The sequence below is a fragment of the Rana temporaria genome, chromosome 3, assembly GCF_905171775.1.
Source record: "Rana temporaria chromosome 3, aRanTem1.1, whole genome shotgun sequence".
Lineage (NCBI taxonomy): Eukaryota > Metazoa > Chordata > Amphibia > Anura > Ranidae > Rana > Rana temporaria.
Window position 1 is genome coordinate 134,034,106 of NC_053491.1, and position 22,575 is coordinate 134,056,680.

The 22,575-nt window shown below is 43.3% G+C and overlaps 1 protein-coding gene across 8 annotated transcripts in view; it reads left to right on the forward strand.

The window, feature by feature from the left end:
- The window catches only part of CACNA2D1 (calcium voltage-gated channel auxiliary subunit alpha2delta 1), an 856,738-nt gene that overhangs the window by 567,518 nt on the left and 266,645 nt on the right, over nt 1–22,575 (forward strand). For all 8 annotated transcript variants that reach the window (XM_040343442.1, XM_040343444.1, XM_040343443.1 and 5 more), the window contains one exon: nt 1,150–1,281. In XM_040343442.1, the coding sequence (XP_040199376.1) occupies nt 1,150–1,281 (132 nt within the window). The remainder of the gene's footprint in view (nt 1–1,149; nt 1,282–22,575) is intronic.

Genomic DNA, 22,575 nt, shown 5'->3' on the forward strand with positions numbered 1-22,575 from the left:
TTAAAAGATATAGTAAAATATTTTCAAAAATGTGAGTGGCGTACTCACTTTTGTGAGATACTGTTTATGTGTGTGTGTATATATATATATATATATATATATATATATATATATATATATATATATATAATCTCACATAAAAAGCACTGATGTGGTCATATAAGAATGATATAAGCTAGTGAAATTCTACAGGTATTATTGTGTGGGAACTATGGTCCACCTTTGGGTTCTCCCTGTTTGAGGGTTTGTAACAACGGGTAAATTAATATTAATTGACATTGTAATTTGAGTGCATTTAACGTGCTACCTACCAAATTAGCAAACATATATTTTTTTATTCTGGAGAAAAAAAAAAAACATGATAGTCTGTAACCTAAACCTTTGAGTTACTATTAATTTTCATGTAACTGACCAAAAAAAAAAAACATTAATCTGTTCATGCTGCAGAATACAATCTCTTCATACCTTAAATTCACTGTGCATGAATATTCATGCTCACATAACTGATCTTTCTCAGAGTGATCATATCCATAAACATGAAAATCTTGTTAAGTTACACTAATGAGCACTGTGTTGGGAAGCTATTCCCTTATCAGCTTTAAAGGGCTAATAATACCACCATGTGTTATGTCCTTAGTTTTGTTTCTTCCTCTTATTTGTTGTTCATGTGATCTTTTGCTAATCTAATGACCATTATGAATTTTATCAGTGCTGCAGCTGAAACACAGATGACTGGTTGATTGTTTAGTTATTGTCCTACAGATATTGCTATATAAAACTTTAAAAAATAAACAGAGGCATAACAGTGATGTACTAAAAAAATTAAACACTTTTAAAGATTATGAGCTAATTAGTTAATATAACCAATTATTGTCTATTTTCTTTGAAATTGAAATAACATCTGTGGTGAAGTTTGCTATATTACTGATTTTCACACAAACTTTGTGTCTGTCTCCACTCCTTTGTTACATCATGCTAATAAACAGCATACCTCATGCACAAGCAGAACGGTGAAAGATTTAATAGCATAATCAAGCATCAATATGTTTCCTGATTTCAGCATGCCCAGCTATGACATGCTGGAGGAGCACACAGCAGAAAAAGTACCCCCCTTTTGATATATCTAACAGATTTGTCTTTTTTTTTCAGCTACCATAGTGTTAAATGAGCTTAACTGGACTGCTGCATTGGATGAAGTGTTTAAGAAGAATTCGGCTGAAGACAAAACCCTCTTATGGCAAGTGTTTGGAAGTGCAACTGGACTGGCCAGGTACTACCCAGGTAAATAAAGAATGCTTGTTATTGTTAGAAATTCTGTATGTAGCCTACAGAACAGACAGTGCACAGTCCACATCTATTTATCTGCTGCTTAACTGCAGACAGGAAACATTAACTTTTATTCAGGGAAAAGACATAGAGCAGGGATATGCAATTAGCGGACCTCCAGCTGTTGCCAAACTACAAGTCCCATGAGGCATAGCAAGACTTTGACACCATCAAGCATGACACCCAGAGGCAGAGGCATGATGGGACTTGTAGTTTGGCAACAGCTGTAGGTCCGCTAATTGCATATCCCTGACATAGAGCATACCATAGATGCAACTACAAAATATATAAACTCTGCCATCTACTGGTTAAAGAATACATCTCAAACACAGTAGTGTTTCCACTACCTTGTGCCAATTTTTCCTGTTTGTACTTGTTATTATAATCACTAGTTTTTTTTCCATCATGGTCTCTGCTGAATATATGTTTTTTGTATGCAATGTGAGATATGCTTACAATGCTTAGCAATGGCTATTAATATACTTTCTTACAATGTTAAGGGCCTGGGCTCCATCCGTAAGCGATGGCTGGCGTTGAGAGAGTTCAGGTCCTTTAATGCCGACGTGATCATAGTTCAAAAGACACACTTTAAGGCTGATGGTTCATTTTAATTTGCAACTAAACACTTCCCTACCACATTTGTTGCCTCTGATCCCTCCGGTAAAGCCGGAGTGGCTATTCTCTTCAAACGTTCCTCTGCCATATGTGTCAAATCTTAATTTTTAGATCCTTGTGGCCGCTTTATTCTCTTGAACTGTGATCACATGAACACATCTTTCACCTTAGCGAATGTTTATGCTCCCAACTCGGGTCAATGTGGGGTTTCTTGAGGATTTTTTTGAAAAGCTTACCGCCTTTTCCCAACCCTTCATGATTATTGGGGGGGATTTCAACTTATGTATGTCCCCCTCCAAGGATAGATTTTCCTTGCTCCACAAAACTCCCCCTGGACAAGCACAGAAATCCTCTGCCTCATTCTGAAAGACAATCAGGGCTCATAACTTGTTTGACGCTTGGAGAGTAAAACATCCAATTGCTAGACAATTTACCTTTTTCTCACCCTCATGCAAATTATACACGAGACTTGATAATTTTTTCATTACCGCTCCACTGTTGTCTTATTTAACTGACTCTAATGTCCATCCGATTACATGGTCAGACCATGCGCCCATTTCACTCAAGCTCCTCTTGTCTGCACCAACTTCTAGAACGTGTCACTGGCGTCTCAATGAGTCCCTTCTCAATACCCCTGCTGTTCATTTGCACTTACAACACCAATTATCCAATTTTTTTTTAACTCAATGAGGGCTCGGTGTCTGAGGTCTCTACCCTGTGGGAAGCTCACAATGCTTTTTTTAGGGGTGAATGCATTGCCGCTGGATCTCGCCTTAAGAGAGATCGTGCTCTCCAACGCACAACTCTATTAGCCGACTTAACTAAAGCTGAGAGGAATCTTCTTAGTTCTCCCATGGTGTACCGCCTACGCATTGTGACCTCCCTGAGAAACCATATCAAATCCCTAGATCTGAACAGAATTGCTAAATCTATGCTCTGGTCAAAGCAAAAATGTTATGAATTTGAAAATAAACCTCACAGAATGTTGGTCAATAGGTTAAAACCTAACCCAATGCCTCTTTACCTAATTTAATTCTTCAGCCGGATGGGGTTTCCACTTATTGCCCTCGGGGTATGACTAAAGTATTTGGACATTTCTATCAAGACCTATATAACTGTCTATCTAAGGACTCGGAGTCCCAGTTCTCCCAGGAGAAATTTGACGCTTTTGTTGACTCTCTTAATTTATCCAAATTGTCCTCAGGTGACCGTTCTTGACTTAATGCACAGATCACTGCTGAAGAGATCTACTCGGTCATTAAAGAACTCCCATCTCATAAATCTCCAGGCCCTGACGGACTCCCTTACTCCTATTATAAGACATTTCTCCCGGAGTTACTGCCCCATATGGTAACTTTATTTGCATCACTGTTGAAAGGGACTGTACCTTGCTTTCAATTCTTACATGCATATATAACGGTCATCCCGAAACCGGACTAAGACCCATCAATTCCTGACAACTATCGCCCCATAGCCCTCCTGAACTCCGACTATAACATATTCACTAACATATTGGCAGACTTTCCCTTCTTATTCCATCTTTGATACATAGGGATCAGGTAGGATTTGTTCCTACTAGACATGCAGGGGATAACAAGACGAACCATTGATCTTATTGACCTTTTGACCAAGACCATCAGACCTGCTATTGTGTTGAGCTTAGATGCGCAGAAAGCTTTTGACCGTCTAAATTGGTCCTTTATGTTTGCCACCTTGACGAAATATGTTTTTTCAGGTCCATTTATGCAGGCTTTAAAAGCGCTGTACTCCACACCCACTTCTCTGGTTAGATTGACTTCCTGTGTCTCACCGCCATTTCCCTTGAGTAATGGTACCAGACAGGGCTGTCCCCTGTCTCCTCTACTATTTATTTTAAGTCTTGAGCCTTTGGCTGCTGTTATTAGATTGCATCCAGATATACGGTGGGTGGCGCTGAGACAGGAGGAGTACAAACTTTCACTCTTTGCGGATGACATATTATTAACGATCACTCGCCCACGTATCTCCCTTCCTTGTCTCCACGTAACTCTAGACTTATTTAGTAGCCTTTCTGGTTTTAAGATTAACTCAACCAAAATGGAGGGCCTTCCTATAAATATCCTGGCAGATGCACTTGCCTGTCTACAAGGTAACTTCAATTACCGCTTGTGCACCCACTCCCTGAAATATTTAGGGGTACGCCTGTCCAACCTCTATTCTACCTTATACCAGGTTAATTTCCCTCCTTTATAGAGATAGGTAGATTACTGAAGTTATGGACGAAGCTTCCATTTTCTCTCATTGGGAGGATAAATGTCCTCAAAATGTTTATACTCCCTAAACTATTGTATTTCTTTGAAACTCTTCCTGTACTGATTCCCATGACCCAACTGAAAGCATTACATAGGAACTTTCAAAACTTTTTCTGGAATAACGCCTCCCATAGAATAGCCAGCTCAGCCCTCATGGCCCCCCGCTCACAGGGTGGCTTAGGAGCTCCTGATATATTTAAATATTATTATGCTACTCATTTAAAAGCCATAACCTCCTGGACGTCTAGATTTGCCCCAAACAGATGGTCTGAAATAGAGATGGGAATTACAAACCCTGCCCACACATGCTCTTTGTTGTGGCCCTCGCCCGACAAATCTTTTGCTCATTTACGAAAGGTCTGTCTGAACCCGGTGCTATTCACTCTTTTAATTTGGAGACGTTGTTCTAGTAAATTTTCTTTATCGTCCCCTTGCCCACCCCTAATAAACATTCTCTTTAACCCGGAAATTCCTGACAGCTTATCCTATGACTCTATGTTGCCCTGGACTCAAGCAAACATATTTCAACTACGTCACCTAGTACACCCAGTAACACGTAACACGTACATTATTATCTTTCACAGACCTACAGTCAAAGCACAATTTTTTTATTTTTTTATTCCTTCCTTCAGATTAGATTTTTTTTACTTCCTGGTCCCCCCAACTGACCCTTAGCATCCCTACTGACTTTGAACTGATGTGTTCTAGAGGCCCTCACAAACTCCACTATGTACAAAATCTTACATTCAGCTTCTCCCCTCTCTGAAAACACCCATTCATATATGAGGAAATCGTCCCACATACTGCATAAGCCCATCTCATTGGGAGATTGGAGACAAATTTGGGATGCTGCCTCTAGGGTCTCTAGATGTGTAGCCCAGAAAGAAACTACATATAAAATACTTGTGTTCTGGTACAGAACCCCCAAATTTTTAGCAGCACATAAATTGACCCCACATAGCCAATGTTGGAGATGTGGCTCCTCTGTGGGTACCCACCTCCACATCTTTTGGGATTGTCCAGTAATAACTTTCTTTTGGTCACAAGTCCATGATCTTCTCAAGAAGATCCTAGAGATCAACGTACCCTTTCAGCCTTTATATATGTTACTAGGCTTACCTCTCCCGAAAATCTCAAAACATCTTTGCAAACTGATGGCTTTTCTTTTACTGGCAGTCAAACGTGTCATTCCTCAACGCTAGAGAGCTACCTCCCCTCCCACTTTTGCACAATTCTTATCGACAATTGCCGATATTAGAAGGATGGAACATCTTACAGCTGTTATAGATAATTCTCTACCCAGATTCAAAGCTATTTGGGAGAGATGGGACACTTCTGATTTTAACACAGAGCCTCATTCCACCCCATCATAACTGCTTACCCATTGCCCATATCCCTTACAGATTCATATAGGATGATTCCCCTTTTTTATTTTCTCGTTTTTATATATAGGTAATAGATTGTTGATATATGCTTCTGCTCAGTAGAGCCATGATAAGTTGTTCTTGTTGAACCCGCCACTTGATTTCTATTTTATGGTGTAACTAACTTGTATACAACCAGACTTGTATGTTTCTTGCTGAAAGTGTGACTGATTATTTTTTGCACTCTTAATTAGGGTTGTCCAGATACCGATACCAGTATCGGTATCGGGACCGATACCGAGTATTTGTGCTAGTACTCGTACTCGCGCAAATACTCCCGATACCAAAATAGAATACTTTTTTTTTTTTTTTGTGACATCGAACACAAATTGGATGGCACCATTGGATGGCACTGATAGGTGGCACTGGCATTGATTGAATGGCACTCATAAATGGATGGCACTGATAGGTGGCACTGGCATTGATTGGGTGGCACTGATGAGATGCACTAATAAGCTGCCTCCCTGCACTGATGCACTAATGGGCACTGATCTGCACTGATAGGTGGCACTGGCTAGCTGCACTTTTGGGCACTGGCACCGATGAGCTGCACTGACAGTGATCACTCCTTCAATGATATGTAGTTTTCCAGTACCGTATGCTAAAAAACAGCCCCACACCATGATGTACCAGTTCTTCATAATTCTAAAGAAAATATCTTTGGTCTGTATTGTGGTTTGAAAACGGTCACATGACATTAAAAAAAAGTATCGGTATTCGGTATCGGCGACTACTTGAAAAAAAGTATCGGTACTTGTACTCGGTCCTAAAAAAGTGGTATCGGGACAACCCTACTCTTAATCATTCAAATGTCTGGATTGTGTAATTACTTTGTCTGTTTTGAAAATCTATAAATAAACAATAAAAAATAAAAAAAATACATCTCAACTAAATACTAAATTACAGTAGTTGTTGCACAAAATACACTTCTGTATTCCAATAGTTATTTATACAACTCTCAGGCTAGGATATCAGACTATTCCCTTTCTTATTAATTATTGGTTTTCTGTTTCTTATTCTTAGAATATTCATAAATGGCCAGCTCTTTCCAGATGATGTGCTCCATTAAAGCCATTAAAGCATCACTTGACAATCAGGTCCTTTCTCTTAGTATGCTCATACATAGCCAGAATGTCCCAGATTATATACCTGATTTAAGCAAAACGTGGGATAGCTGTGCAAGCATCAGTTCATATAGGGATCAATCCAAGATATCACCAGTGCACCATGTTTAGCCAAACATATAGAACACATTGGTGCCACCAACAGAAAGCTGCAACATTTCAAGGCCACACAACATGGTAGGCAGTGTGTTCTCTGAATGCTATAATGGAGATAATAAACATGAATAAAATGTTTGATAAATAAGATAAACTATTTATTTTTTTATATTCATGATTGAAAAATAATAAAACAGATACAGTAAAAAAAACACTCACAGCTTATAAATTGAAAAAAAAGTACCAATTGTTATGGTCTTTGACACGTATCTTTAAAGCGGACCTTCAGTCATTTTTTTTTAAACTTTCCATCTTTTAAATAGTTTATGCCCTTGTTGTTTTAACTTTGGATAGTAAAACATTTTCTTTGCCAGTAAATACCTTATATAGCCCACTTTCTTGTCTGGTAAAACAGGCTTATTACATCTTGCACAGCTCTCTCTCACTCTTCTGAGATTTTGCCAGGAAGGGAGGGGAGATGAGCCACAAGAGGCCCAATGAGAGCTGCCGAGCTGGAGGTGTGTCTGTATAAATACAGGAAGTGAACAGGCAGCAGCTTCAGCTGCCCACAGTTCAAATGGGTGCAGCCAGACTAAGTGGAGGGAGATTTCTGCAGCATATTTGGTAAGGCACAGAATCACAGTATATATAAAATAATATGCAACATGGTTGGAAGGAAGTTTCAGAATGGCAAATATGTTTTTATTACAAATTATGTGAGCAGACTGCAGTTCCTCTTTAAATTAGGGCAAAAAATACACTAGACAAAAAGCCCATACAAAGAACATTTGTGGAATAAGAGATAAAAAAAGGGTTAGCATATTGTATATGATCCTTTGCACAGTACAACTGTTCTATAGAGTGGTTTATTTTTAACTAGATTTTATTTTTATGTTCTTGCTTTGCTCAGTACTCAAGGGATGGTGAACAAACACACCAACATTTTGGTGGATCTGTAATAGACTTGGTAGCAAAGATCGATCCTAATGATGTATAGAGGTGTATGTTTTTTGTTGTCTTGTCTCGTTAGATGTTTAATGTTGTTGAGTTATTGCTTTTTTCTTTTGTTTTCCTTTTTCTTTTTTTCTTCATTTTTTTTTGATTATTTTTACCCTGTTGTAATATCAAATTGTTGTAATACTAGCTTGTTTTATAAAAAACGTTTGTACTATATATTATATAATGTAAATGGGAAAATTTTTCTTCTTTCCCGACTATGGCCCGCATTCACAAAGCACTTACGCCGACATATCTCGAGATACGCCGCGTAAGTGTAACTATGCGCTGTCGTTTCTGTGCACCGTGCCCACAATCTGAGATACGCCTGAAAATAGGCTTCCTACGACCGATTTAACTTGCCTACGCCGTCGTATCGTGGGCGCATATTTACGCTGGGGCGATACGTATCTGTCTGGCGCTCGGCCCATCATTTGCATGGGGTCACGCCTCATTAGCATGGCTCACACCCACTTCCACTTACACCGACTTACGCCTGAGAAACCCAGCGCAGATTTGGGAGAAAGTGCTTTGTGAATCCAGTGCTTGCCTCTCTGCGCTGCGTCGGCGTAGCGTAAAGGAGATACGCTACGGCGGCATAAATATGCACCAGTGTCTGTGAATCCGGGCCCATGTGTGTAAAAAGAGCAATAACAAAACAAAAAAAAAATAAAAAAAAATACTTGATTTAAAAAAAAAAACATTTTGGTGGAGAATAAAAATCAATATTAAAAGCTTTGATATGGGGGCGTGTCCAGCAGCAGACCGAGGAGGACGTGAGGATACAGAGCTCCTCAAGCCAGACTGCAATCCTCTGCCATCCTGGCTAAAAACGGCTCAGGTGAACCACCAAACTCACCCTAAGAGGTCCTGGATATCCCCTGGCTCCATCCTAACCTGCACTGAGGAGCCCGGCCGGCCGATCGTGGCTTTCACCGACCCGCTCCACGCAGCCTGGGTCCGTCGCCATCTTGAGGCCTACAGTGCCTCCTATGCTGTTTTACCTGTACGAGGTCCTGCAGATCCTCGGACGTTTTCTGTCCCTGCCCCAGCTTGTGGAATAGCGCCCAGTCCGCTGACGGCCACCCCATCTGACCCGTGGCCGTCTCGCCGGCATAGTGCTTCGCAGCCATCTTGTGGCCTGCGAGGCCTTCATCATCCCCGGCCTAAAATACCACGAGAACATCCAGACGCCCCTGGTTCTGCACATATAGCGGAATCCCTGTACACCTGTGGAGGCCTGCCTGTCCACCCATACTGGCCCTTTACACATTCACCCTGCCCGACGCCATTTAGCGGCCTGTAGGCCTGTGGAGCCTCCTGCTTCTCCCGGCCTGAAGTTCCTAGATCCGCAGATTGCGTTACCTCCCGTCCTTTGTCCGGATGTAAGAACATTTCTGGAGAGGGCAGATGAACTGTATGCACTTGGAGGCCTGCCTGTGGACCCCTGACGGCTGGCCTCATTCCTCCTTCAGCAGAGATCCATAGTCATCCCTTACCCAGGTACATTACCCCATAGGGGTTGACCCTCATAGCCTGTCCAACACACCTGACCCCAAGGAGGAAGCTTACTGCTATTTCAGCCTTATTTACCCACTTATTAGCCCAGTAGAATATCCTCAGCTATACCTTCAGCAGGCTCTTAAAGGGACATACCCCCTCCCCTCCCAAGACTCTAGTCCACACAACTGTGCCCTTAAAGCACTAAAGAGAGGGTTGCATGCGCGGCTAGCAACAATGATGGTCATGTCTTAGTCTTGCTTTGGCCCCCGCTCCTTTCCTAAGGGATCCTGAGCTTTCACAGCCACAGGATCATTATCAGCTGCCTCTAGACACCTTCGGACACTACATGGGAAAAGTAGGATTTAAAAAAAACATATATCAAGGTTTTATTCCGCCATCGACATCACGCCCTGCACAGATCATGGAGCGTTTCCTATACAGGCCGCAATCCCCGACCTTAAGCGCACCCACGGAATCAACGGATGCCGCAGATCTCTTAGCTTTCCGCACTAGGTATTTTTCACGCCGAAAACGCATCCCAGCAGACTAATCCTGCCGAAGCGGTCACGGTTGCAGTTCTGGACCTGAAATTGCAGGCACTTTTACAGGATTTGACACGCAATGACGCTAAAGAGGTTGGGAAGATTGCTCAAGAGCTCAGGGGGGGAGATTGACCAGCTCGAAGAGCGCACTGCCACTTTGGAAATTAAATTTGATGAGAATGTACAATATATGCATGCACTAGAGGACTAAAATGCTTATCTTAAACACACTGTTTCCCAAATACAACTCCAACAAGAAGATTTAGAGAATAGAGAATGTCGTTCAAATGTGAGGATCCATGGAGTCCATGAAACAGTTAACAATAAAGAGCTAAGGATGTATTTACTTGAGCTTTTTGTCACGCTGGCCCCACACATACCCTATATTGATTGGCGCCTAGATAGGGCCCATAGATCTTTGGCTCCCAAACCTCCCCCTGGATCCAATCCGAGTGACATCATAGTTCGTTTCCACTACTATGACAGTAAGGAAACCCTAACGACAGCTACGCGCAACAAAAATCACATTGATTTCAAGGGCTCCAAAAACCAGATATTTAGTGATCTCTCCCCCATCACCCTTGCCAAAATGCGCAACCTTCGCCCTATCACAGCTCACAGCTCGTAGCTACGAGTAAGCATCACATGATGTGAAACATGTCGGCCACCTTTTTCCTGTTGTTCACTTCATTTTGACTGCATCGCTTTGGTTGTTTTTTGGATTTTATTTATACAATAAAGACATTGTTTTAAGGAGTGCGGCAGTCCAGGATTTTCTTTTATCCATCACACATTTGTTGTCGGAAAATTTTAAAGCATGCTATGCCACATTTGTTGTCGGAAAATCTGACAACAATTGTCTGATAGAGCGTACAGTCCAGGATTTTCTTCTATCCATCACACATTTGTTGTCGGAAAATTTTAAAGCATGCTATCTCACATTTGTTGTCGGAAAATCTGACTTTTCAAAAATCTCCAGCTTCTCAGAGCAATCGGCACACATGGTCAAGCTCATCCGACGTGTGTGACAGGAGCTCTGTACAGTTAGTCAGCCGAGCACAGTGGGGGGAGCGGACACCTCTTGAGTCTGCTCTCACCCAGATAGATTAGTCAGTCAGGCAGGCAGGTTCCATCAGCCCCCTGCTGCAACACTTGTACCTACAATCTCCCACTGCTACAGCAACCAGGACCAATGACTCTCAGGTAAGACCCTGACTTTCAGGGCCATCCACCCCCCAGGAACCGCTGATGACCGTCCTTTTCAGGACAGCCATTTCAGCGATCCAATTGCGGCAGATAACTCTTTTGTTTAGCCGCATCGTGCCCCACATTGTCACCCTCAATCAGCCTGGACCCCCTGCCGTTCATAGAAACGTTTGGTTCACGGCGTTTTGCGATTTTTACAGCATCCGCGGCGCGACACATTTAGGCATAGAAACAGTCGGGAATCTCTGGAATTCGCCCAGATTCATCCCCCCTATCCCTGGAGGACCCCATCCTCCCCGGATTACTAATTTTCCAGCTCACCCACCTAATTAAGCAGCCCCAAACCTGAGGCCTGTGTCTGTCGGCGGCCATCTTGGTACACCCCAGCAATAGGGACACCTCTCATCCCCCCTTCCTCCCTCAATTCAACAGTACTTGATCCAGGGCTTTGTCCGATCGCCTCTCAGGGATCAGGAAGAAATTTTTTTCCCTGCGACAGGACATTGGCTCAGCACTGCCAGGGTTTTTTTGCCTTCCTCTGGACCAAGGCTACGAGAGAGGATTCAGCGAATCCTCCCTCCATCGTAATTTAATTATCACCCCCCCCTGGTGACTAGCGACAATGGCTGATCTGCGATACTCGGCGGACTCTATTCGGGGTCTGAGACTGTTCGCAACAGCATTACCAGCCGTCACCAAAAAGGCCTTAAAAATAGAGCAACTTTTGAGAGTCGATCCACGATCGACCATCAAAAATTTCAACTATTTAACCCAGCTTAAGCACATATCATGTGCTTTGATCAACACAAGATCAGCAGTAAAACACCGATTAGAAATCCATGATTTCTTACTACAAAACGATCTAGACTGCCTCTTTATTACAGAAAGCTGGCTCTCAGACGACTGCAACACCATTCTCGGAGAATTGGTGCCAGAAAACTATCGCATTATAACGGAAAACAGAATAGGGCAAAGAGGAGGAGGCCTGGCGGTGATTCACAAGAATCACATTGCAATCACTAAGTCAGCCCTTCAAAATCCCCTTCCATTTATGGAAACCCTTACTCTTCAACTTCAAACTTCCCCCCAGGAGACTGTTTACATTCTCCTCTGCTATAGGCCACCTGGGCCAAAATCGCAGCTTCTGCCGTCATTAACGGAGTTTATATCCACTTATACCCTTAACAGCAAACACCTTTTGCTGCTCGGGGACTTTAATCTGTGGGCCAACTCCTCACAGGATCCCATTGCGGACGCCTGCATCGATCACATGGAAAGATTAGGGTTACAGCAACTTATATGCGGGCCAACACATGCTTCAGGTCACACACTCGACCTAATTTTCAGACAAAATCTGAAAATAAGCATTTTAGGAAATGAACCATTGCCATGGACAGACCACCATGCAATCAATTTCATAATCTCCAAAATTCCCCCAGTGATAAAAGCACCCAAGCCGGTGACAATACACTGGGCTAGATCTCAGAAGAAGCTCCATTCGGAACTCTTAATATCTACCTTGGGAAACAGAATCAAAACAATCCATCCACATCAAACAGCCTCAGATACACTGGATGCCATAAATGCAGCCCTACTACAGTCAGCCGATTCAGTAGCACCGAAACGCAAGGCCTGCATCCGGAAAAAAAAGTCCGGCTGGTTCAACAACCAGCTGTCGCTTTTGAAGCAAGAGCGCAGAAGGGCGGAAGCCGCCTGGAAAAGAAGCCCTTCACAGGATAACCTCATCAGCTACAAGGCAATAACAACACGATATCATAAATAAATCTTCAAAGCCAAGAAACATCATTTTTCTATGGCGATTAACAGCGCCCTAAACCGCCCCCGCAAGCTCTTCAAGATGGTCACCCAGACCATGAATCCAGGATGTCTTGAAGCCCCCAACTCAGACACCCAAGAGTTCTGTAATGAACTATCGGATTTCTTCATCAACAAAATTGAAAGAATCCGGGAAAGCATCATGCAAAACAACCCCACCGTCAATCAACCACAAAATACCCACAGAAACGTTCCACAATCAACAAAGTTCACTCTGGAACCGATCTCTATCGATACCACAAAAAAATATCATTGGTGCTTTGCGGAACAGCACATCGCCCAATGATATCATCCCCACCAAACTGTTGAAGGAATGTGCCGACATCCTGGCACCACCCATCACACAGCTTATAAACCTGTCATTTCAGGAAGGCATAGTGCCATCCCTGTTGAAAGAGGGCACAATCCAGCCCATCTTGAAAAAATCTAACCTGGATCCCAAGGACCCAACTCACCGCCGTCCCATAACAGGCCTAAATGTTCTCTCCAAGATAATGGAGAAAGTTGTGGTACAACAGCTGCAACAGCATCTAGATACCCACAATCTACTGGATCCATTACAATCAGGCTTCAGTCCCGGACACGGGACAGAAACGGCCTTACTCAAAATATGGGACGATGCTCTCGAGGCCGCAGACGAAGGAGAATCTTGTCTCCTGGTTCTGCTGGACCTAAGCGCAGCCTTCGACACGGTAGACCACAAACTGTTACTGATGCGACTAGCCACGGTAGCAGGAGTCGCAGAAGGTGATTTACCATGGTTTTCTTCCTTTCTTGAAAACCGATCACAGTTAAACTAGGATCTTTCACGTCGGAAAAGCGTACGGTGTCATGTGGAGTCCCCCAAGGATCCCCCCTGTCGCCGGTGCTTTTCAACATCTATCTTCGCCCTCTTCTTGATATTATCAGTAGCCAAGAACTACTCTATCACTCTTATGCAGACGATACGCAAATCTATTTTCGCATTTGCGACAAAAAGGATCATCATCCCAGTTTAGAGAAATATCTCTCTTTGATAGAAAACTGGATGACTAAGGCCGGGTACTCACGACCAAACATGTATGGTGAAAGCGGTCCGTCGGACCGTTTTCACCATACATGTCTGCCAGAGGGCTTCTGTACGATGGTTGTACACACCATCGTACAGAAGACCGCGCGTAAACAATACGCGGGGCGTGTCCGCGGTGTCGCCGCGTCGATGACGCGGTGTCGCCGCGACAATGACGCAGCGACGTGGGCGGGCCGCCTTTAAAATGCTTCCACGCATGCGTCGAAGTCATTCGACGCATGCGAGGGACGGCGGGCGCCTGGACATGTACGGTAGGTCTGTACTGACGACCGTACATGTCCGAGCGGGCAGGATTCCAGCGGACTGTTTTAAAACAAGTCCAGGAATATTTGTCCGCTGGGAAAAGGCCCGGCGGGCAAATGTTTGCTGGAATTCGGCCCGCTCGCGCCCACACACGACCAAACATGTCTGCTGAAACTGGCCTGCGGACCAGTTTCAGCAGACATGTTTGGTCGTGAGTACGGGGCCTAAGAGTTATCTGAAACTCAACAGTTCAAAAACAGAACTCCTTATGTTTCACGCCAGCCGAAAGAGTCAACTGGCAACAACCTGGACACCGCCACCCATTCTGGGCCAAATCATTACCCCTAGCTCTAAAGTCAAAAGTCTTGGGGTCATTTTCGACACCTTCATGACAATGGATGCACAAATAGGGTCAGTAGTCAGCGGAGCGCACCATCTGTTGCGCCTACTACGCAGACTTATTCCATTTATCCCCAAAGAAGACGTAGCAGTCGTGGTGGGAACAATTGTGAATTCCAGATTGGACTATGCTAACGCCCTCTACCTCGGACTCCCAAAGTACCAAATCAACCGTCTGCAAGTCGTTCAGAATACGGCCGCCAGACTGGTGACTGGGAAAAAAAAAATGGGAATCAATCTCACCTTCGTTGAAAACCCTTCACTGGCTGCCAGTAAAAGACAGAATTGCATTCAAAGCACTCTGCCTGACACATAAGTGCATCCATGGGAAGGCTCTGCAATATCTTTGCGACAAGATAGAACCTCACAACTCGAATCGCGTTCTGCGATCCACCGACCAAAATCTGGTCAAGGTACCAAAAACCAAATACAAGTCTAAAGGAGAAAGAAGGTTTGCCTTTCAAGGTCCTAGACTATGGAACGCTTTACCAACCAGCATTCGGTTGGAGGAAAACCACCTGACTTTCAGAAGACAGATCAAGACTCTGCTCTTTTGATGGCATGAGACACGAACAACTAGCGCCCAGAAGCGATTCAGTTCGCATGTGCCGCGCTTTATAATTTTTTCATTCATTCATTCATTCAACAATTGTCCGATGGAGCATGCAAATAGTCAGATTTTACGACAACAGCCTGTCATCACACGATTCCCGTCGGAAAATCCGATCGTGTGTACGAGGCTTTACCCTGGATGTAATCTGTCAATCTGCTGATTCTTACTGCAGGAATCTGCTGTAGGTTTTATTACCTTTGTGAATGTAGCCTAAATGCTGTATATTTTAAACATTTAAACAAATGTTTGAGAAATGTTTAGAATTGAATACAGTCTTTAAGAAATGGTAAACGTTTAATAATAATAATAATAATAATAATAAGAATAATAATAATCATCATTTTATCTTCCTATTGCTAAAGTCAGAAACTCTATTTAATGGAAGCTCCTTTTGTAGGCATAAAATCACTGTCAGGGAAAACTTTCATCTGATATCTCCCCTAGTGCATGCACTACCCAGTAATTTTTTTCAGAGAGACATGATAGAAGCTCAGTGAAAAACAACAAAGAACAAGCAAATCCTGTTTTTTTTTTATAAAATTCCATCTGCATACCTGTTATACAAAATACATATGATTATATAAAGTGAAGCTTGAGCTGAAAAAAAAAAATTGTTAGTTAACCACTTCAGGATCTGCTACAGTATATACACATAGGGTAAAGTAGTTATTCCTGCGCTACAGTGGAAACTATGTGTGCAGAGGGTAAAGGTGCGGCAACTGCTGTATGGGCCAACCACTACCCACAGTGAGACATGGAAAAAAATCAAGGGATGGTGTTGCGCTCCAATAGCATAGAATGGTGTAATTGGTAAAATGTATAAATAACCAAAATAGTATAATTAATAAATAAATGTGCAAATAGACTGACTGAAAGATAAAAATTGCTATAAATGCTAAGATAATGTGCATCCAAAGGTGAACTGAATGAATGTGCAAACAGTGCAGATAAGGTGACTCAGGTGCATAAATAAAATTACAACGTAAAGATAATGGCCCAGAATCACGTACAGCGGCGTATCTTTGTGTGGGCGTAGCTCATCTCATATGCGCTACACTGACGTAACATAGAGAGGCAAGGCCAGTATTCACAAAGCACTTGCTCCCTAAGTTATGGCGGCATAGCATAAATGGGCCGGCGTACGCCCACCTAATTCAAAGTAGGCAGGTAGTGGGCGTGATGTATTGAAATGAAGCGTGACCCCATGTAAATGAAGGGCCGAACGGCGCATGTGCACGCACGCATGCTCAGAATCACATCGCATATACTCCCTAAGATACGACGGCTCAATGCCTTCAACGTGAACTTAACCTACGCCCAGCCCCATTCACGTACGACTTACGCAAATGACGTAAAATCCGACGGCTGTTCCGACGTCCATACCCTAACATGACTTACCCCTGCTTTATGAGGCTTAACTTTACGCCGGACGTACGCCTTACGTAAACGGCGTAGATTACAGCGGCGGGCGTAAGTATGTTTGTGAATCGGTGTATCTAGGTCATTTAAATATTCAACGCGTAAATCAATGGAAGCGCCCCTTGCGGCCAGCATAAAAATGCGCCCAAGACACGATGGCGTAGGAGACTTACGTTGGTCGTATCAAGCCAAAATTCAGGCGTATCTTGTTTCCTGAATAAGGCGCATAGATACGACGGCGCATCCGTAAAATCACATCGTATGAATGGTGAATGGAACCACAAGATTGTCCAATTGTTACAAAGTGTAAATGGTGCAACTGCGACTCAGTCCAAGAGGTGATGCAATTTGATCAAAATAAATTGCAAAGTGCGAGTGAAGTGTCGGGTGCTAAATGACATCAGCAGGTGGCAAGGTGACGTGTTGGTGAATCTTCGGTGTATGGTGACACCCGAAGGTGTTCTAGCAAATTACCTTATGGCTGCAAGGTAAGCAGCATTCAATAAAACCAATGGAATCACTCGGGGGTATAGGGGATAACTCCTATCCGTCCTTCCAGTAGTGTGGCGCCTAGGGGGTTAAGGCTTCCTTCCTGGCTGGGTGGTCAGCAAGGTAAGACAGCTCCAAAGTGTGTCACCAAGCAGGGTAGAGAAAACATAGAGGAGGCTCTGTACATTTAAAACAGAAATGTAGTGTATATCAGAAACTAGCAGCGAGCTCACACTGTGCAAACGTCACTTCCGGTGTCCCAGTGTCTGACGCGTATCGTTGCTGTCACATGACTTCATCGGAGAGGATATACACATACTGGAGCAATTCACTTAAAGTGATATTAAACCCTCAGTTTTTAACAACTTTCAGCAGCTAATTGTATCACTTACTGAGTATGCAGTTTCCTTACCTGTAATCCATGTTCTAGTTTAAGGTGACTGCTGCTTCCAGGTTTTCTGTTTCAGGGTGGTTTCTTTCACTTGCAGCATCCCACGGAGTCACTCTTGCATGCAGGCACTAGAGTTGCATCCCCCCCACATTGTGTACACCCATAGACCCATACCTATCACGCAGCCTAGGATGACAAGGCACTGCTCTGTTCCTCCCTTCTTTAAGCTAACAGAGTGGCCCCAGACTTCACTATCCACTGTTAACACCTTCCTGTAAACAATGGAGGTTCAGAGAAGCAGGGGAGAGAGTGAGGGATTAGGATCCAGCAGAACTGAAAAGTTGTAAAGTGAGGGATAGGAAATCTAATAAATATTTTACTGGGGAATGTTTATTTTACTGTGCTCAATGTGTAAGCTACAAAATACTAAGGTCATATTATTACTTTTAGCTTCCTGGACTTATAACAGCCATATACACTCGCCAGCCACTTTATTAGGTACACCTTGTTATTTGCTTTCAGAACTGCCTTAATTCTTTGTGGCATAGATTCAACAAGGTGTTGAATAAAATTCCTCAGAGATTTTGGTCCATATTGACATGATAGCATCACGCAGTTGCTGCAGATTTGTCAGTTTCACATCCATGATGTGAATCTTCCGGTGCTCTATTGGATTGAGACCTGGTGACTCAGGAGGCCATTGGAGTACAGTGAACTCATGGTCATGTTCAAAAAAACAGTTTGCGCTGATTTGAGCTTTGTGACGTGGTGCATTACCCTGCTGGAAGTAGCAATCAGAAGATGGATACACTGTAGTCATAAACAGATTGACGTGGTCAGCAACAATACTCAGGTAGGCAATGGTGTTTAAACAATGCTCAATTGGTACTAAGGGGCCCAAAGTGTGCCAAGAAAATATCCTCCACACCATTACACCATCACCACCAGCCTGAACCATTGATAGAAGGCTGGATGGATCCATGCTTTCATGTTGTTTACTCCAAATTCTGACTCTACCACCTGAATGTCGCAGCTGAAATAGAGGCTCATCAGACCAGGCAACATTTTTCTAATCTTCTCTTGTCCAATTTTGGTGAGCCTGTGCAAATTGTAGCCTCAGTTTCCTGTTCTTAGCTGACAGGAGAGGCACCCGGTGTGGTCATTTGCTGCTGTATCCCATCTGCTTCAAGGTTCGATATGTTGTGCTTTCAGAGATGGTATTCTGCATACCTTGGTTGTATAAAGTGGTTATTTGACTTAGGCCCCGTACACACGACCAAACATGTATGCTGAAACTGGTCCGCGGGCCAGTTTCAGCAGACATGTTTGGTCGTGTGTGGGCGCGAGCGGGCCGAATTCCAGCAAACATTTGCCTGCCGGGCCTTTTCCCAGCGGACAAATATTCCTGGACGTGTTTTAAAACCGTCCGCTGGAATCCTGCCCGCTCGGACATGTACGGTCGTCAGTACAGACCTACCGTACATGTCCAGGCGCCCGCCGTCCCTCGCATGCGTCGAATGACTTCGACGCATGCGTGGAAGCCTTTAAATGGCAGGCCCGCCCACGTCTTTGCGTCATCGCCGCGTCATCGTCGCGGCAACGACGCGGACACGCCCCGCGTAATGTTGACGCGCGGACTTCTGTACGATGGTGTGTACAACCATCGTACAGAAGCCCTCTGGCAGACATGTACGGTGAAAACGGTCCGACGGACCGCTTTCACCGTACATGTTTGTTCGTGAGTACCCGGCCTCACTGTTGCCTTTCTATCATCTCAAACCAGTCTGCCCATTCTCATCTGACCTCTGATATTTTCCTTCACATGGATATTTTCTCTTTTTCAGACCCTTCTCTGTAAATTCTAGAGATGGCTGTACATGAAAATCCCAACACATTCAATGTCACTTAAGCCTAGGTTCACATTGGAGCAATTTGTCATGTGATTTGAGAGATCAAATTGCATGACAAGTCACAGCCTATTGGCGGCAAAGGCACTGTTCCAATTGGTGCAACACAAATTTTGCGGCGCCGCACCGATTTGCAAAAGTAGTTCCTCCACTACTTTTTTTCAATTTCAGGTGTATGAAGACACACAGATGTCTATTAAGTAGCACCTGAAATCACGCTGACCTTGCTACTTTGAAATTGCACTACTTCAAGTGAATTGGCGTGATTTCAAAGTTGCATCAATGTGAACCAGGGCTAAATTCCCTTTCTGATGCTCAGTTTTGAACTTCAGCAAGTTGTCTACACCATGTCTAGATGTCTAAATGTGTTGAGTTGCCGCCATGTGATTGGCTGTTTAGCAATTTGTGTTACCAAACAATTAAACTGGTGCACCTAATAAAGTGTCTGGTGTGTGTATATTGTTAATTTAGTCCAGTTGTTACAAAAGTAGGCTGTTGTAGGCTGATACTTTAGATCACAAGCCTGTCCTGTAATCTGATCCTAACTGCATCACCTCAGGACAAAGTAAAAAAAAGTTGTTTTACACTGTAGTCAACCTTATATTAACCCTAAATAGTCCATTAGTAATCACCCCCCCCCCTCACTTAATGTAACTAGTTTTAGTTTTCATTATTTGTTTTCTTTAGTAGGCAAGCATTTTCTTTTACAGTTTTCCTTCAGATTTACCAAAACCACATAACATGAGGTCAAACCTAAACACAAATGGTATGCAATCAGGCAGGCCCTTGCACTACATAGCTGAAGGTAAATCTAAAGGGAATTGAACAACAAAAATTGTATAATGTGTATCCAGCTTAAAGTGGAGGTTCCACCTGAACAAAAAATATTCCACCAAAAAAAAAAAAAAAAAATGAAAAAAATAAATACATTTTACACACCCTAAATAGCTGTTGCTATGCGAAAGTGCCGAATCTGCCTCTTCATCCTCCGCGGTGGATTATCTTCCTCCTCCTACACACAGCTCCCGGTCCTGTCAGGGGAGAAATGCTTGTTTATAGCGCAAAAACTAAAAACCGCAGAGGTGATCAAATACCACCAAAAGAAAGCTCTATTTGTGGGAAAAAAAGCACGCCAATTTTGTTTGGGAGCCACGTCGCATGACCGCGCAATTGTCAGTTAAAGCGACGCAGTGCCGAATTGCAAAAAGTGCTCTGGTATTTGACCAGCAATATGGTCCGGGGGTTAAGTGGTTAAGATAACAGTACCCCCCTAATTATCTACCTGAGCCCATTCACTCTCCATCGATGTCCAAAATCCCCTCAGCCATCCAGGATTCTCCTCCTGATTGGCTGAGACAGAGCAGTGGCTCGCATGGCTGTCAATCAAAGTCAGTCAGCCAATCAGAGAAGAGAGGGGCGGGGGGCCAGGTCAGAGCTCCATGTCTGAATGAATATATGGAGCTCTGACTCGGCTTAGGTGTCCCCTGTAGCTAGCTGTTGGCTGAGGGGCACTCAAAGAAGGGAGGAGCTTGGAGTAGCGAAGAGGTACCCGAGAAGAGGAGAATCCAGGCTGCTCTGTGCAAAACCATCTGCACAGATGAGGTAAGTATAACATGTTTTTATTTAAAAAATAAAATAAAAACAAGCCTTTACAATCACTTTAAGTGACCATTACAGATCTCCTTACTTTCCCCCAGCCTGTATATGGACATTGAAAGGTGAAGTAGCACACTGATTGGCTCATTGCTCTGTTACTTTACTCTCATTGCCGCATGCTGTTTGGTAGAACATAAACACTGCAGCACAGCTGACTGTTCTTTGCCCTGCTTCTTCCTCTGCCAACTTGAGCTCTGCGGTACCAGCCATTTATAGAGGCTGATACCAAGTCAAATTCAGGCATTTACACTGCTTGCATTTAAGAAAATAATGATGGTTTAATGAATGTATAAATAATAAATGTTTTATATTTGAATTTGGTTAAGTTTAAACTGTTCCGGGCTGGTATCACTGAGGTTAGGAAGTCAGAAAGAGAATTATGCTCCCTCATCTAGTAGGCTGAATTGTGATCAAAAGGCTGACCAGGACTAATGTTTTAGTATAACATTTATAATACATGTACACTATTCAAAATCAATTATATTTACAACAAAGTAAAAATAAAGTGTCTATATACAGTATATACTGTGGGGCAGATCCACAAAGATCTGCCCCGGCGCAGCGTATTTGAGATACGCTACGCCGCAGTGACTTACTTGTCCTCGGTTCGAATCCTGAAAGAATTTGCGCCGTAAGTCACGGCGGCGTAGTCTATCTCTGGCGGCGTAACGGCGCGTAATTCAAATCGGCGATTAGGGGGCGTGTTTCATTTAATTGAAGCGCGTCCTCACGCCGAATGAACAGCGCATGCGCCGTCCCTAAATTTCCCGCCGTGCATTGCGCTAAATGACGTCGCAAGGTTGTCATTTTTTTTAACATAGACGTGAATTACTTCCATCCCGATTTACGGACGACTTACGCAAAAAAAATAAAACATTCAAAATAAATGCGGGAACGACGGCCATACTTAACATGGCAAGTCTTAACTATACGCGACAAAATACCAGCTTTAACTATACGCCGGAAAAAGCCGACTAGAGACGACGTAAGAGAATGCGGCGGCCGTACGTACGTTCGTGGATCGTCGGAAATAGCTAATTTGCATACCCGACGCGGAAAACGATGTGAACGCCACCCAGCGGACGCTGAAATATTGCATCTAAGATCCGAAGGCATACGAAGTCGTACGTCTGTCGGATCTAACCCAGATGCCATCGTATCTTGGTTTGAGGATTCAAACCAAAGATACGACGCAGGAAATTTGAAAGTACAATGGCGTATCGGTAGATACGCCGGCGTACTTCCTTTGTGGATCTGCCCCTGTGTGTGTGTGTGTGTGTATATGTATATATATATATATATATATATATATATATATATATATACATACTGTGATAATAATGCATTTATTTAAAAATAAAATAACATTAATATTACAAATAAAGAAATGTATAAGATATTAGTCCAGACAGGGTCAAATTGATATATAT